The 16,175-nt window shown below is 53.0% G+C and overlaps 1 protein-coding gene across 1 annotated transcript in view; it reads right to left on the reverse strand.

Moving 5' to 3' along the window:
* LOC147635153 (ATP12 protein-like protein) overlaps window positions 1–14,501 on the reverse strand; it is a 64,272-nt gene extending 49,771 nt beyond the window's left edge. Inside the window, exon 1 of the mRNA XM_086802325.1 lies at window positions 14,048–14,501. Within this exon, the coding sequence (XP_086658451.1) occupies window positions 14,048–14,422 (375 nt within the window). The 5' untranslated portion in view covers window positions 14,423–14,501. The remainder of the gene's footprint in view (window positions 1–14,047) is intronic.
* Between the last annotated feature and the right edge of the window lie 1,674 nt (window positions 14,502–16,175).

Consider the following 16,175-nt stretch of genomic DNA (forward strand, 5'->3'; position numbering starts at 1 on the left):
AAGGTGAAGTTTGATCGTCACAAAAGACACCAGGGTTACTTCAGTCTTTACCTATTCCAAATAGACCATGGGAGAGCATTCCCATGGATTTTATATTTGATCTTCCGAGGACACAAACAGAGAATGATGGCATTTGGACTATCACATGCAGGATCAGTAAGCAGGCTCATTTCATTCCCGTGCATAAGAAGATCAAAGTTGATCACATGGTGAAGTTTTTCATGGCGAACAACTTCAAGTATCATGGGATGCCTTCGTCTATCATTAGTGACCATGATCCACAGATAACGAGTTTATTTTGGAGAGGGTTGTTTGACGACATGGATACAACTCTCAAGTTTTCATCATAGTTTCATCCACAGACAGATGGGCAGTTGGAAGAGGCAAATTCCACAATGTTAGATCTTCTCAAGTGCTATGTGTCAGAGCACAAGCAACAATGGGAAAAGTATCTTCCTTTGGTGGTGTTCGCTTATAACCACACCATCCATACCTCGACGGGCAAGGCGTCTTTTGAGATTGTGGAAGGAGGGAAGAAGGTACCACCCATTTTGCACACAAAGGATAAGATCTTTCAGGCTGACCAGCATGTGGAGAACATCGATGAAGCTTATAGGAGAGTTAAGTTGGCACTCCAAAGAACTCAACAAAAGCAAAAGAAGGCAACAGACTGTCTCACAGGTGTGCATTAGAGTTTGCATTGGGTGACTGGGTTCTTTTGCGTTTTAAGAAAGCCAGGCTCAAGAAGATAAAGGGTAAAGAGCACTTATTCCCTAAGTTTAGCATGCGCTATTATAGACCTTTTCAAGTATTCGAAAAGATCAGTGAGGTAGCCTATCGTTTGAAGCTACCAGATCATTGAAGGATTCACAATGCACTTCATGTGAGTCTTCTTAGACCTTTCCGTGGGGATGTGCCTGAGGATGTATCAAATGAGACTCAACCGGAAGTTGAAAAACTTGTTGAGGTTCTTATTCCCAAGCAAATACTGGAACGTAAGGAAAGAAAGATACGAGGTAAAGTTTCCCGTCGCTATCTTGTGAAGTTTAAGAACTATTTACCGATGGATGCGAAGTGGATGGAGGAGGGTGACTTAGCAAATTCACCTCAGGTATTGCAGCTTTATCTTGATGCCTTTGAGTTGGAGCCGACGCTTGCTACGGCTCATTCAGGTTCAACAGAGCATACGTCTAGAGCATTGCCTGATGCTCAAGAGGGGGGTAGCACCTCTGCTCCCTTGATACAAACATGCTCAGATGTCATCTAGAGGTCGCTTGGTGCAGCTTTGTCTCACCCGAAGGTACTGACAACAGACAATACATCTGCTTATGGGACTTCTATGATATATGCGTACTAGTCACATTGGATGTTGTGGTTATGTATGGTTCACAGTGGTATACAACTTAGACTATTACTACACCATTGGTTCCAGTGAATGTTGCTACATATGTATGGCTGAGAGAGATTGGGACGCAGATCTTACCATATTGTACTTTCAGTTTGTTGGGGCCCAAAGGGGGGGATATGGCGGAATGGTAGACGCTGCGGACTCAATCAGATTGAGCCTAGGTATGGAAACGTACCGAGTGACAGCTCCCAAATTCAGGGGAACCTAGGATTATTTTGCGGGCAATCCTGAGCCAAATCTCATCTCATCTAAATTTTAGATGACGAAACGAGATAGGTACAGAGACTCGACGGGGGCTATTCTAACGAACAATCTATTAATTCTTATTTCTAAAGTAACTGAATATGTTTCACTCTCGTTTGGATCACATGGCTAATATCTTACTGTATTGAGCAACCTTAGTTATCAGCGTGATTCTACTTTGGAGATCTTGCTGTATCACAAGGATGCAATCGAGGACGCTTGCCATTTTTCAAGAAGGGGGTATGTCACAACCCTGTGAATTTGTGCAACCTATGTGTGAGCATGGTGGTCGGTGTGCAACACATATTTTGAATGTTCATACTTGGGGTAAAGGTGATCCTAGGTGTAACATGCGGAAGCTTCGGGGGAGATCGGTAACTTCAATGCTCAGAAATCAGCACACTTTTCGCGACGGAATTAACACACAAAACTGAATGAAGATGTGCAGAAAATAGAGAGAGAGAGAGAGAGAGAGAGAGAGAGAGAGAGAGAGAGAGAGGAGAGGACACAGTATTGGGTCCCAAATACCCTCTGTAGGGCCCCCACCACGGATGGTGTATTTGCTTTATTAGAATGATGTAAATCTAAAAGAAAATACAAGAAAACTTGACCTTTCTTGGCTGAGAAATCTCTGCCCTTGAGCTGCAGTCCTTCACCCCTTTGCGTTAGCAAGCCCTTGGCTGTCCTGGCCCTTTGGTTGCTTGAGCACTTGGTGAATTATGAGATAACACAAAGGATTATGGGCTCATCTATTTATACTACTTAATAACAGCACTCGACCAATTCTAAACCACACGGCCAGTTCTAAATCTGCCCATGACTGAAAATTCAGCATTAAATGCTGAAATAATTCACATAAAATCTGCGCACCTCTGATTGGCTAGCTAGGCATCACGCGCATGATTACAAAGGGGCTGGGCATTGTCTTTAGACTGTTTTGGGGACTGGGCTGCCCCATACTTGCCCTACAGCCATATAAAGGCTGCAAATCCTGTATGTTTTCCCCTAAGCTGCCCCTCCATGGCTGGTGGGTTCAGCTAGGGCCTTCTTGGCCCTCATGGGGGTGGTTTTACACTATCCCCATGCCCACACAAAGACTTGGGATAGCCCTATGGGCTGGCCCCTTTTCCTAAAAGCAAACCCTAACGACCTACACAATGATCTGGCATCCAATACCATACCAGATACACAGAATCACTGACTTCATTCCAGAGGGAGACTCACAGCACGGACTGGCACTGTTTCATGTGCGGGACAATGCACTCCTGACCTTGGACTCCTGTGCAAGACAATGCACACCTAACCTCGGACGACTGGGATGGATCCCTAGCTGACTTGTCCCGGACTGGGCTCACATGGGACCAGTTTACCATCCCAGGTCCTACACCTTCTGGTCCTACACCTTCTGTACAGATATGTCGACGTGGCATCCAAGTGCAGGATGCATGTGACACTAGGGGCGAGGGTTTTATTAAAACAACCCCATGTGTGGAGAGGACTAAGGTTTTATTAAAACCACAAGGGGAACAAAGGGTTAAAAACCTTTAAAACAAATGAATCCACTTTTTTGGAGCATTGTGGCCTATTTGGGAGAGCCCACGTTATTTTTGGCATAGAAAAAAAAGAAACTCTTTTTTTTGGCAGGAGCTGGTGGCTGGATTGCACACGCAGGTGCTGGGGATCGTGGAAAAGCAGGCTGGCTGGACGGGCAGCAACCCCGGCTGATTTTCTCTCTCTCTCTCTAGGCACACAGTCAGGCTGCAGCACACAGCACACATAGGCTTTTTCCTCTTTGCAACGGGCTGGCAGGCTGGTCGGGCAGCACTCACAGTCTCTCTCTTTCACGATTTGGGGAGGCTGACGGGCCGGGCTACCGAGGTAGACCTGCAGACAGCACTGGACAGCAAGCAGGTTTCCCACGCTTCTCTCTCTCTCTTGTGGAAGACAGTGAACAACAGGAGGAGCAAGAGGAAGGCGGCAGACTGTTACTGTGCAGGGACAGCCGACTATTGTTTCTCTCTCTCTTTTTACAGGCTTGTGGGCGATGTCAGACGCACACAGGTTAAAGCTCCTCTTCCTTCCGGCTCGTGGGTTGTTCCGGAGTGTTTCTCCTGGTCCCTTGTGAGAGGAGGGATTTGCAACCTAAAGAGGGCAGAAATAGGAGCAAACTTACCGTGTTTTTGGAAGAGTTTACGGGCTGATGTATGGCTGTGTTTTTGGCTATGTGCATGGGCCAACTGGATGCGTATTCAAGGCCTCGTGGATGTACTATCTTGGCTGATTAGAGGTGAATAACAGTGTGGTGTTTTGGGCACAAGGCTGTGTGAAACCTCTATGCCTTATAAGAGGTCCACAGGACTGGCAGTTTGGACATGCATATGTATAATCCATGTATGGCCATGATGTATCAAAGTTCAAATTGTATAGCATGTGCCATGCACACACAACACATGCATCTTCCAAATCCTGCATGACTATGCCATCTCTACTTACTTGGCTCACTCCAAGATGTGGAGCTTGAAAATAGTTTTATCATGGTGGATTCAAGCCCTGTGTGCGCGCGCGCGCGCGTGTTTGTATGTGTTTTAATTCTTCTACCTTACAGCCCATGTTTTTCTAAATTCTTCTACCTTCCACTGTACAGCCCATGCAGAACAGAATGCAAGTTATGGCATTGTGAGCTCTACGCACCTGCCCTCTCTGCACACACACTGCCCAACTTACTTGCAGTTTTGAACTCTTCCCCCCTATATCAACACATACCTTGCTGCATCATGTATTCAATTGAACTCTTCCATTGAATGTGAATAAAAAAATACCAAAAGGGGCGCCAAGCTTTGGGGCCAACAAGTGTCATTGTTTTTGTGTAGGAGCACTCTAGCTCCCTTTTGTCCGTCTTATTTGCTGATTTACAGCTGTGTTTGGGTGACTGCTAGGCTACCGCACTTTGGTTTCTACCAAAGGCTGGTTTCATTGGGCTTTTTGGAGGGGCCGATCTGCAGGATGGGTTTTTCACAGGAGTGGGTCCGAGGTGTTTCGAGTCTCTACTCGGCTTCACACATCCAAGTTTTTATTCAAGAAGCTAGAGGCGACAGATTTCTGCTTACTCGCTAGATCCGACAGGGCTGCCCTCCGGAGGAGTTGCTTGATTTCGAGTTCGCCGATGACACGGCAACAGGGGATGAGGGGAACCTCCAAAGATTCACCGAGGTGAATCAAATCTTCTGTCGTGCATGCCATGTGGACTTTGGGTTGGCTCATCGCCCGCCTCGACTTGGCATCCAGTTGAGGCTTTTCAATAGGTCCCGAGAGGCATTCCAATTCGTTATCTTGGATGCCATATTCGCATTTTCTTCTAAGAATTCGAAAGAAGCTGCTATATTGGAGTTATGCCAGGCTTTCTTTAGCTAGCTAGGTCATGTTGACGAACCAGGTCCTTATCGCCACCATGTGGCACATCACCTCCTGCTGGTCTTTCTTTTAGGCCTGTATTGGTCAAGTTCAACTTTCTATGGGTTGGCAACGAGAGGCATGCCCGGGCCAAGGTGGCCTCGAGAGTGATCATTCAACCACGATGCAAAGGGAGCTTGGGCATCATCGATCCCTCCATTCAAAGCCGAGCCCTTTTGGACAAGTTGATTGTTCGAGGTCTTCTTCCGGGTGATGAGCCTTGGAAGGACTTCTTCCTAGCTAGGATCTCCACCCACACCCCGATCCTCGGAGGCCCTTGGCCCCAAAGCACGAGATAGATTTTCACAAAGATGCAGTCACGTGGCTTTAGCCCAGCATTTAAGGACAGCTTTGCAACCAGTCTCTTGCGTGCTTGGGATCATCTCAAGCAGGCCCTTTAGCAGTTAGCTCCAATAGCCTGCAAGGAGCGTCTCTAACAGCCTCTGATCTAGAACCCCATGGTCTGTTTGCCTAGCAGTCACATACTCAGGACTCGACCATAAGTATCATGTGGAGCTTTGAGCACGAGTCCCACTAGGTCACTTGGAGATTGGCTACGTTCAGATAGCTGCCCCAGAGACCCAGGAAAGGGGCCTCACTGGGATCCGGGACAAAGACAAACTTAGCCTCAACATTGACTCCTCCATTGCTCCGGAGTGGCTGGCCTCGATACCGGACCCCCCTCCCCTGGAGTGGTTGGGAGTGTTCACCAAGCACGATATACCCCTGGCAATTCATGGCATAGATGAGAGCTCCGTCTTACTCACCTTGTCTATTGGACCTCATGGCAGACTAGAGAGAGCGGAGACCCCTTTGGAGGATTTTTAGGAATACACCTTGCAGAGGGTGAGGGTGACTGGCCTTCATGCACATGCGTGGCACATCGACCCTCCACCGGCCAAGGTGGCCAGAGAGACTTTGGCGTTTATGGATTTGGGGGGTCGGCCTCTCACGCGTCTCCAATGAGACCCGGCTGGTATGATCCAAAGGACAGTGAGGAGATGCCTAGCACTCCCTTTTTTACATACACTTCACGGCTAGGCCATAGGATTCAAATGCCAAGGTTGAGGGCACTCCAACAACAACAAGACACTGGCAGTCCCCCAAGGCGCTCCCGCCACACTTTTTCTTAGATTTTTGGAGGCGGCTATGGGATAGTTTTCAGCCACAGAAGATCACTCTCTTCATGTGGCAGCTCGCACATAGGAGCTTGGCAGTTGGCACTTGATTGGCCATTGGGGGTAGACCAGCATTATGTCCGAGGTGTGGCCATCCCCAAGAGTCTCAATGTCATTGTCTTTGGGATTACCCGAAGGATCAGCAGGTTTGGAAGCAAATCCTAGACCACATGCGGAAGCACCGGGAGGACTTCTTGAGAATCTCGCATCACGGGAAACTACTTATGAATGCATCTACGTGGAATATATGTTCACATTTTGTATGTATGCATGATTTGTATATGCATATACATGATTATGCATACATACATGTAGATAAATGCATTGATAACATAAATACAAACGTACTCACTTTTTTTTTTTTTTCCGGGAAAAAGATCCTTCTATTAGTTAATGAGAAAACGCCATAGGGCTACAAAGCTCACCTCGCAAGGAGGGATAAAAACACAGTGAACTCCTGAGCTCCACCCCCGTGGCTGGCCGCTCTCTGGGGGGGGCTACCTAGTAGTACATATGGGAGGTGAGAAAAGCCAGACTGGAGGCCTGTAGTGCCAAGTGACATCCTCGCCCCTCGCGGTGAGGAAAGGGCCAGGCTGCCAAGTGCGGAGGAAAGCCTTGCGGCGCCCTCTCATGCGATCCGAGTCGCCCTGGAGTTTCCCCCAGTGTCCTCTCAAGGTGTGAATGATGTCCACCCAGAGGGCCTGTATGACCTCCGCCGGTGGAGTCGCCTGGCGGTCAATGGCCTCCCTGCATCGGGCTCTCCATATGTGCCAAGCCGTCATGCTGCTGATCATCTCCCATCTGTGCCCGACCCCCTCCTGAGGGGCTGCCGAAGAGAAGTCTGGCGTCGGAACCACCGCCATCGCCCTGTCAGAGACCTGGATGGTCGCACTGCCAGGGACGTCCTCGTATCCAAGGGCCGGACCGCTGTCCGTGGCCCACGCCACCGCACCCCACGTCACCAGCATCTCACCTGGTGAGCCTGCAAAAACCATCCTGAGAGCGCGCTGCCAGACCTGTTGTGCCTGTGGGCAATCCCATAAGCAGTGCCGCTGCGACTCCTGTGCATGGCCGCACCGAGGGCAGGACGCTGGGTGTCTGCCAAAAGCTAGCCAAGCCCCCACAGCCAGTCCTCTATGCGCTGTGAGCCAGAGAAAAAGCGTCACCTTCCGGGGCCGGAAGCTGGCCCAAAGGCGCTGCCAGAAGTCCCTAAGAAAGGCATGGGAGAGCCCCTGTCGCCGCCAATGCTCGACCGCCGCCGGGGTGCTCGCTATCCTGTGCCTCTGAATCCGCCGCCCCAGCCTCGCTGTGTACTGAAAAAAGGGGATGCCTGGGCTGGTAGGGGCCAAGTAGGGATCTCGCCAAAACCACTCACCTGGATCCCACTGAAGGCGAATAAGAGGCCTGCTGTCCCAAGCCCATAATCTCCAAGAACAGTCCTCCCCTATCGAGGCCGGTGAGGGGTCTACATGCCACTGTCTCTGATGAAAGCCGACCACCCGCACCCTCTGAAGAATACAACCCTGGAGCCCATCCAAATCTAGTCGTGTCCTCTGAAGCTGGCCACCCTCTCCCACCTCGAAAGTGAGTGGGGCGACTCTCTCCGCTGTGCCGCAGACCGCTAGAAGGATCTCATGCCGAGTAAAGACACCCATCCACTGTGGAGGTGGAGGGTCCTGTACTGGGGTCCGCCACTCCCGGGGGATGGCCGCCTCAATGTCCTGTCTCATCAACTCTCTGCCCCTCATCCCACTGAGTCTCCTCTCCTGAGCCTCTAGAGGCAGCTGCTGAAAACATATCCAGTCGTCTAGGGACTGGGCTGGGCCGGAGCTCAGCGGGCCCCACGACACGTGAGACCGCGATCCAACCATATGGCCACTGGGAAGTCGAATCAAGGGGTTCCAGATCAATGGCTGCCTCAGGCGCTCCTCATCGGTGCCCGGAGGAGTCTGGAAGAGTGACGGCCTCAGATGCGACCAGGCCCTCAGAAGGCTAGCTGCAAAACGCTCCTCGAAGCCAAGGCCCACTCCTCTGGATCGCTGCTCTGTAAAGATCCACCTGATGCTGGGGGTCCAGGGGCCGCTAAGAGAAGGGGTGCGGCTGAGCATCCTGGAAACAAGAAACTCCTTCCACGGCTCAGCGCCTGGCAGGAGGCCACGAACTACCAACTTGCCAAGCAATGCTCGGCTTTGGCAAATAGGATCAACAATGCCCAGGCCGCCTCTCTCACTCGGCTGAGTGATCACCGCCCATGCCACCTTGGCCCTGGCGGGCCGCCCGTCGCCACCGGACCAAAGAAAGTTCCTGATGAGCCTCTGCACCTGGCCAATGCATGCCCGAGAGAAGGCCCAGCAAGAAGTGATGTACCACATAGTAGCAAGCAGAACCTGGTTGGCCACAACTACTCGGCCAGCCAGAGATAAACGAGCGGTACTCCAATACAGAAGCTTCTTCCGAATGCTCAGAAGAAGGGGGGCTATCTGCTGCTCCGGAGATATGTCAATGCCCACATAACATCCCAAATAACGCACTGTAGTGCCGGGGGGCAGCCACTGAAAACCGTCAACTGGCCTCCAAGTCGGGGGGGGCATAGAGCTGACCCACAGCCCACACGACTTGTGCCAGTTGATCAAAGCGCCCGAAGCTCTGCAAAACCTGTCCATGGCTAAGGCGAAACGGCGGAGGTTCTCCTCACCTCCCTGAAGATAGACAGCAGTGTCATCCGCAAACTCCGAGTCTAGGAGCTCCTCCGAGGTGCGGATGGGAAGCTGGAGGCCCCGCAAACCTGTATCCTGTGCCGTCAAAAAAGTGCTCATGGCCTCCGCCACAAAAAGAAAAAGAAAGGGCGCCAAGGGGCACCCCTGCCGCACCGAGCGCGAGAGCTGGAACCTCTCTCCGCGCACGCCCTGTATCAGCACCTGGCTATGAGCCGATGAGTAGAGTGCAGAGACCCCACGGATCCACTGAGGGGGGAAGCCCATCCTCTCCATAGTGCCTTCCAAGAAGGCCCAGTCCACCCGATCATATGCCTTCTCGAAGTCGAGAAGGAGCACTGCCAGATCCTCCTGTCGAAATCTAGCCAGAGCCGTAGCCTCCCAGAAAGAGAAAATGTTATCCAGAATGCTCCTATCCTGGATGAAGCCAGTCTGCGTGGAGTGGATGATGTCCGGAAGGTGAGGCTGAAGCCGCCTGCTGATCGCCTTAGCTAGGACCTTGTAGGCCGTGCCTAGCAAGGTGATCGGTCTCCACTGTCTAATCTCCAGTCTGTCTCCTCCCTCTTTGGGGATCAAGTGGATCAACCCCTCAGCCATGCTGTCCGGCATGACTCCTGACTCCATAATCTCCTGGAATGCCAATCTGAAGCCCCTGTGTAAGAGGCCCCAGTACCTCTGGAAGAAAGCCACCGAAAGACCGTCCTGTCCTGGGCATTTGCCCCGAGGTAATGCCTGAAGAGCCTCCTCCAGTTCCGTATCCGAGAAGGGGGAGAGAAGGGAGTGCTGTAAATGGGCCGGCACAACCGGTCTCGTGAAGCTCCAGACTGCCTCCCGAGCCTCTCTCACTCTGTCATCTGCTGGCTCAGCAGAGGTGTCCCTGTAAAAGTCTGTGGCTATAGCCCGAACCCTGGGGGGATCCACCACAACCTGGCCATCAGCCTGCCGGAGACGCCTGAGACCCTCTCGTCTGAAGCGAGGCCCTGTCGCCTCAAAGAAATCTCGAGTCACTCTGTCTCCAGCCTGTGTCCAAAAGGAAGCCCGAGCATGGAATCGGAACTCCACCCTCCTCTCCTCGATGGATCTGATCTCCGTGCGAGCTGACTCCATCTGCTCTGAGATCCAAGGGCTCGTAGGATCCCTCTCCTGGAGTCTCTGGAGGGACGCTAGACTCCTCCGTAGGCTCCTCTCTTGCTCTCTGAAGGCCTCCAGCCGATCCAAGGCAGCCTGTCTGAGCATCTGGCTGATCTCCTGCAAGCCACTGGCAAGATCGCTGGCTGCCGATCCTCTCCTGAACTGCAGCTCCTGCCAGACCTGCTCAACTCTGATCGCAATCTCGGGCTCCTCTATGAGACAATCTGGAATCCGGACGCTCTGGCCTGCTCTCCTCTCGTGGGGTCCTCGATCTGGAGAAGCACTGGATAGTGGTCTGAAAACGAGGAGCCTGCAAGTATGCCCACTGTGCCACCTCTATCACAGGCCCACTCATCAATGTAAAACCTGTCGATGCGGGATAGGTTAACTCCTGTGGCCCGTCTATCCGAGCGCGAGAAAGATAGACTCCCCTGCAACCTGCCAAACTCCGGGAGAGTCCACGGATCCTGGCCTCTCACCTGAAGCACTAGTTCCTCCCAGGCAGCGAGCTCCGGCCCATGAATGGTCTCCTGGCTGCCCCCCATCCTATCCTCTGCATCCTCCAGCATGTTGCAATCCCCTCCGAGGCACCAGTGGTCTGCGGTCTTCCCCAACCCGAAGGATGATCCACTGCGCACGACCCTGGACCAGAATGCCAGAGTCCACAACCTCGGATAGAAGCTGCTCGCTGACTGAGATGCATACTCCACCCTGGTTCCCCTGGGAGCCATATGCCGGTGACCAAAAAGTGTGACTCCTGCCTGGCAAGATCTTCCCGCAGGTGCGGGTACGCCCGGCAGAAAGGTGGTGCTCCTGGATGAAAAGGATATCTATGGGTCCTCCAACGAGAGCCCTCTGGATCTCCTGGCGAAGTCTGCCCCGGCCAATGTAGCAGCAATGTCCACCGAGACCCTGGATGTTCCATGAGAGGATCCTCATGGATGAGCTATGGCAAGTGAAGCAGCCTCCACTGGCTCACCCCTCTCAGCCGGCCCGGATGATCTGCCCTCCACTCTGTGAGTCTTGGGCGCCGGCTTGGAGGGAGAATAATCACTGTCTGTCCGGGTGCGGAGTCTCTCCAAAAAGAGGGTGACCTGTCTCTGTGTCCAGCCCCACTCCGCCTTCGCCCTGTCCAGGGCATAGGCGTGAGACCAATCCTCTGCATATATGTATCTAAAGGTAGGCTGCACCCTCGGGGCGGCATGGAGGAGAATCAGAAGCACCGCCTCAACTGAGGTGTGGACCGGATCCGCCCGCCAGTCTCCTATACCAAACAAGCTCATGCGGGCTGAGTGTAATCGGGTCTGCAATAGGTCCGTGAGCCCCAAGTCACTGAAGTGGTGAGAAAACTCCAGTATCTGATCACGCAAAACTTCCTCTACAGAGTTGCAATCCCATGCTGTGTCTGGGGCAACACTGAGAGGAAAGGAGAAAGCCACCATGCTGCTCACCACAGAGGGAGAACGAGAGGGATGGCACACCACGCAAACTCGCAAGGGCGCGACCAGTGTCTCGAACGGGCCAGCGTCCAGTTGGAGGCACCTGAAAAAACCGTAATCCACTGGTAGCCCCATCACTCGCGGGGGCCCCCCAGGGGAGGCTGGAGAGAACTCTGTGGCGGGCGAGGCGAGGATCGCCATCTCCACCGGCCCGGAGTGGCGGTGGAACAGCCGCTGGACTGAGCTCTGGCCTACCCAGCTGCGCTGCCCCGGGGCAGTGGGTGGTCTGGCGAAGTATCCTGGAGAGGCCGAGGGAGGGATGGGGGCTCGTAGCGAGGAGGGGGGAGAGCGAGGAGAGGATGGAGAGGCATCTGCCAGAGGATAGGTGTTAGGGGGGGCCGCCGGGGGAGGCGGGAGGGGGGGGGCTGGGGGGGGAGAAGGGAGGGTGGAAGGAGTGCTCTCCGGGTGAGGGGAAGGGGAGCCGGGGGTCGAAGAGTGCGGCCCAGGATCCTCAGGAATCTGCTCCAAGGAGGGGGGGGGGCCCCCGCGGGGGGAGGCGGGAGCGGGGTCTCCACGTGGGAGGCTCCACCAGCGGCCTCAACGGGCACTGAGTCTGAATCCTCGTCCATCGGGGTGGGACCTGCTGGCCGCCTATCCCTGACAGGAGCATAAGTGCGGATAGGTGCCTGTACGCCAGCCGAAGTCGCCTGTCCGCCAGCCTGTGCTGCCTGCTGGCGTCTGCGACGACGGTCCCTGCGGGCCGGGCGTTTCCGCCGGCGAACCTCCTGCCATCCGCCAGCCTCCTGGGACTGCGCGGCATCCTCCGCCGGGGCCTGCTCGTCAGATGATGGCGCCTGCTGTGACGAGCCAGGGATGTCCGGTCTCTGAAGTGGATGGCCACCCCTCGGGTCTCCTGCAGGGGGTCCGGAGGCGGCATAACGTGAAGGATGAGCCCCCTTGCGGGGACAGGCGCGTGCGAGATGGCCCATCTCCCGACATATGTAACACTGGCCGGGGAGGCCCGAATACTCCACGCGCTGTATCATATGTCCTCCAGAAAGACAAGGGAGAAGGATCGTCTTCGGGAGGGACTCCGGTGACGGAACCACAACCCGAATGGCCGGGAGTCCTGCTGCCCGAGCAATCACTGAAGCCGCTGTCTGAGGCGTCTCCACCACCTGCCCGAACGCCTTGCCAATGAATGACAAGAGGGGCAAGTACTCCCTACGGAGTCCAGGAAAACAGATAGTGACGGGGAAACCTGTCGCGCCTGCTAGCGGGTCAGAAGCGGGGTCGAAACCATGAGTCCATCGCGCCAGGAACGCCCGGGAAGAGCGGAGGGCAATGGGGCTCCGAGCCAGCACCATCTGAGCTGCCTGTGGGGACTCGAAATCCACCTGATAGTAGCCACGTCCCAAAAAATCTACGCTGACGATCTTGGCGGGCACGCCAACAAGGCTGCCTTGCAGAAGGTCGCGAAGCTCTCTCCGCATCGGACGGCTACCCACTATCTTGCAGACCAAGGAGGAGGCCTCAAGAGCGGAGACTGTGGAAACAAACAACTGAAGATCTTCAGCTGTGAACTCCAGACGGAGACTGGAATCGGCAGGGTTAGTCGGAGCGGCTTCCATGGAGTCCTCCAGAGGGAAAAAGCCAGAAACCGGGGTCACCAACGGGAGGGACACAGCCCTGCGAGGAAAAAGGAGAAGCGGAGGGCTACAGGATAGCGGGGGCCCGGGGGGGGGGGGGGGGGGGAGCTGAGGCGGGGAGGAGTTAGCGGTGGGCGGAGAGGCGAGACGGAAGGGAGGAGAGAGAAGGCGGAGGGGGGAGAGGTGGCGGGGGAGAGAAGAGAGAGGGAGGCGAAGGTGGTTAGAGAGGCGGAGGAAAAAGGAAGGGGGAATGAAGCAAACGGCGGGGGGAGAGGCGGGGAAGGCAGCGGGGTAGGTGGCGAAGGAAAAGAAGGCGGGGGGGAAGAAAGCGGAAAAGAGGAGGGAAGGCGGGGGAGTACGCGAGGCAGAAGGCGGTGGAGAGAAGGCGTAAAAGGGCGCGATGAAGAAAGCGGGGGAGAGGGCGGAGGAGACAGCGGAGGACTGGCGGGGGGGAGAGTGAGGCGCGATGGCGAGAAACAGCGCGGGGGGGGGGGAGGAGCGGAGCTCGCAGGCGAGTCAAATCAGTCACTAGGCCGTGAAGGGTCAACCCTCTGTTTGCACTGAACTATTGCTGAACTCACAAACGTACTCACTTATGAACAGAATGTTCTGTAACGTATGCACGCATGACATTATGCACACGTATGAATAATGTGTAGCCCAAGTGTTCAACTGACCTACGTATGTACCAATGCATGCTCACCTGATGTGCTTATGAATGTATGCATGCAATGTATGTAAGAATGTATAAATGCATTTCATATGTATGCATGATGGTCACATCTGTATATAATGTGCAACAACCTAACCGGTGTATGTATGCATGCTCGCTCACCTGATACTCCCATTCGGCCGCAATGGCATGGGCAAGCCTCAAGGAAGGTACCTTGAGAGGCTTTTTGGAGGGTGTCTTGAGGATGCGATGATCCAGCATGACCACATACCCTTCCCCATCATCGGCAGCTTTGGCGTAGGCAGACTTGTAGAAGCGGCGGCCAATGGAAGGGCCGCTATGTGCAGAGGCGGGCATTTGGGCAGAGGCTTCGCGCAGGGATGCCTGGTTCTCTTGCTGTGCGGAAGCCTGTGAGAATGACCTGCTGCAGCCCAGAAAGCCCTGGGAGGTTGCTGATGAAGAGCCTTTCTTGCAGGCAGCAGAAGCGACACCCAATGTTCGCTCTAAGAGCTTGGAAAGCACACGCGGTCGATTCATCCTTAACTGATTAACCTGAACGCTCTCATTGGGTCAATTAAGTAGCGTCCCTGTATTATTGAAACTAGTCCCCACACCTGTCTTACTAAACTTGGCTTTATAGATTGTATATTTATATGCCAAGTTTGGTGCTTTGAGAGCTTCTATATGGATATATATGGCAAGCATGATGTGTTTATATATAAGGTTGGTAAATTGAGGACCATGAAGTCAACTCATAAATATATGTATACATATGTGTATGAGTGTGAACAATATCAATGGATATTATGAGTGCTCACATACATAAATTGTGTGTGTATGCGTGCGTGTAACTGTGCGCATACACAGACACATATTTATATGTGTATGTGACATGTACACATGCATTCATAGGTACGCATGCACACACATACACATATCTTCTTGTTGTAGCATGTATGGTTTCAACGAATTACACGTACATGTACATACATACATATATCTATATGTGTGTATGTGTGTAACCTGATGTGCCTAGCTTCTATTTTCACAACCAACTCTCGACCTCCATACCTGTCAAACAAGGGCAAGGTAACAATGATCCTTTAGGATGGGGAGTGCCTCGAATCTCATCCTCTGCACCCACCAACTGCTTCCACAAAGGGTATTCTCACACTCCCCCCACAATAACTGGTAAGTCTTCCACTGCCCCTGCACTACCGCCAGAACTCAACCCACCAAGAATATGGATTGGACTCCTGATAGAGAATGGTCTATAATGATGGCAAGCCCACATATATCCTATGGTCCACACCAATCTCATATATCTTGGAGGCATGGAGAGCTCTTGGAAAACCCACAATAACCCACACTAACATAAGCACATAATTATATTCAAATTTCACATGAAATTCATTTAATGAGTGTTGGGTATTTCATTCATAAAATTTCTATTAGAAATAACCAGTTGGAGTGCAGATTTCATGTTATAGATGCAGGAGCACTCCAAGGCCGGATTATCATTGGAAAAAGTGGATTGATGCCACTCACTACCAAAACAATTGGCGCAAAAAAATGGCCACCGTGGAAATCAACGGCAAAAAGGTCACAGTCCTCTTGTGTCCCCAAGAGGAACTTATACACACCCCCCCCCCGACTGCCCTTCCCCCTCACACCCCAACCTCATCTCACCGGCAATCTTCCCCGTACCCACATCCCATGCCTCACCAACGCCGGTTAATCTTCGGCCACCGATGACCATCAAGTCTCATCGTCGACATTGCCCCTCAACTCTACAACATCGACTACCCAAACTACAAGCACCCCAATCTCTTACCTTTATGACAATCAATGGTGAGTGCCCAAGAACCTTCTTGCCGCTCAAGGCTTGTACAATGGGTACATAGCACTATGGATCCCCAAACGGCCATCTCTAAAACCCAATCGCAAGAAACCAACTGATCCAACAACAACAATCCTAAGTCAAAGCTTCAACGTTAGCTAGAGTTCTCGGCTGCTTGTTATACGAGCACAAGGCTTCTATGAAAGCAACACTCGCCTCTCTGGCTACCCAAGCATGACGCCTGTGCTCATTCCCCACAGCAACTCCCCATGAAGCAACAAAAGGTCCCATAGCCCCGAGTTAGGTAACCCAAGGACAACACAGCCCCCAACGTTGGGTGCCTACCAACGTGCTCAAAGCTCAAGGCTTCCATGAAGGCAACACACACTTGTGGCTCCCAAAGCCACAATAAGAAGCCTCTCCTCCATGTCGCCAACCACATCACAGCTC

This window comes from Cibotium barometz, chromosome 9, assembly GCF_041138505.1.
Source record: "Cibotium barometz isolate CiBa-2024 chromosome 9, ASM4113850v1, whole genome shotgun sequence".
In the NCBI taxonomy this organism is placed as follows: Eukaryota; Viridiplantae; Streptophyta; class Polypodiopsida; order Cyatheales; family Cibotiaceae; genus Cibotium; species Cibotium barometz.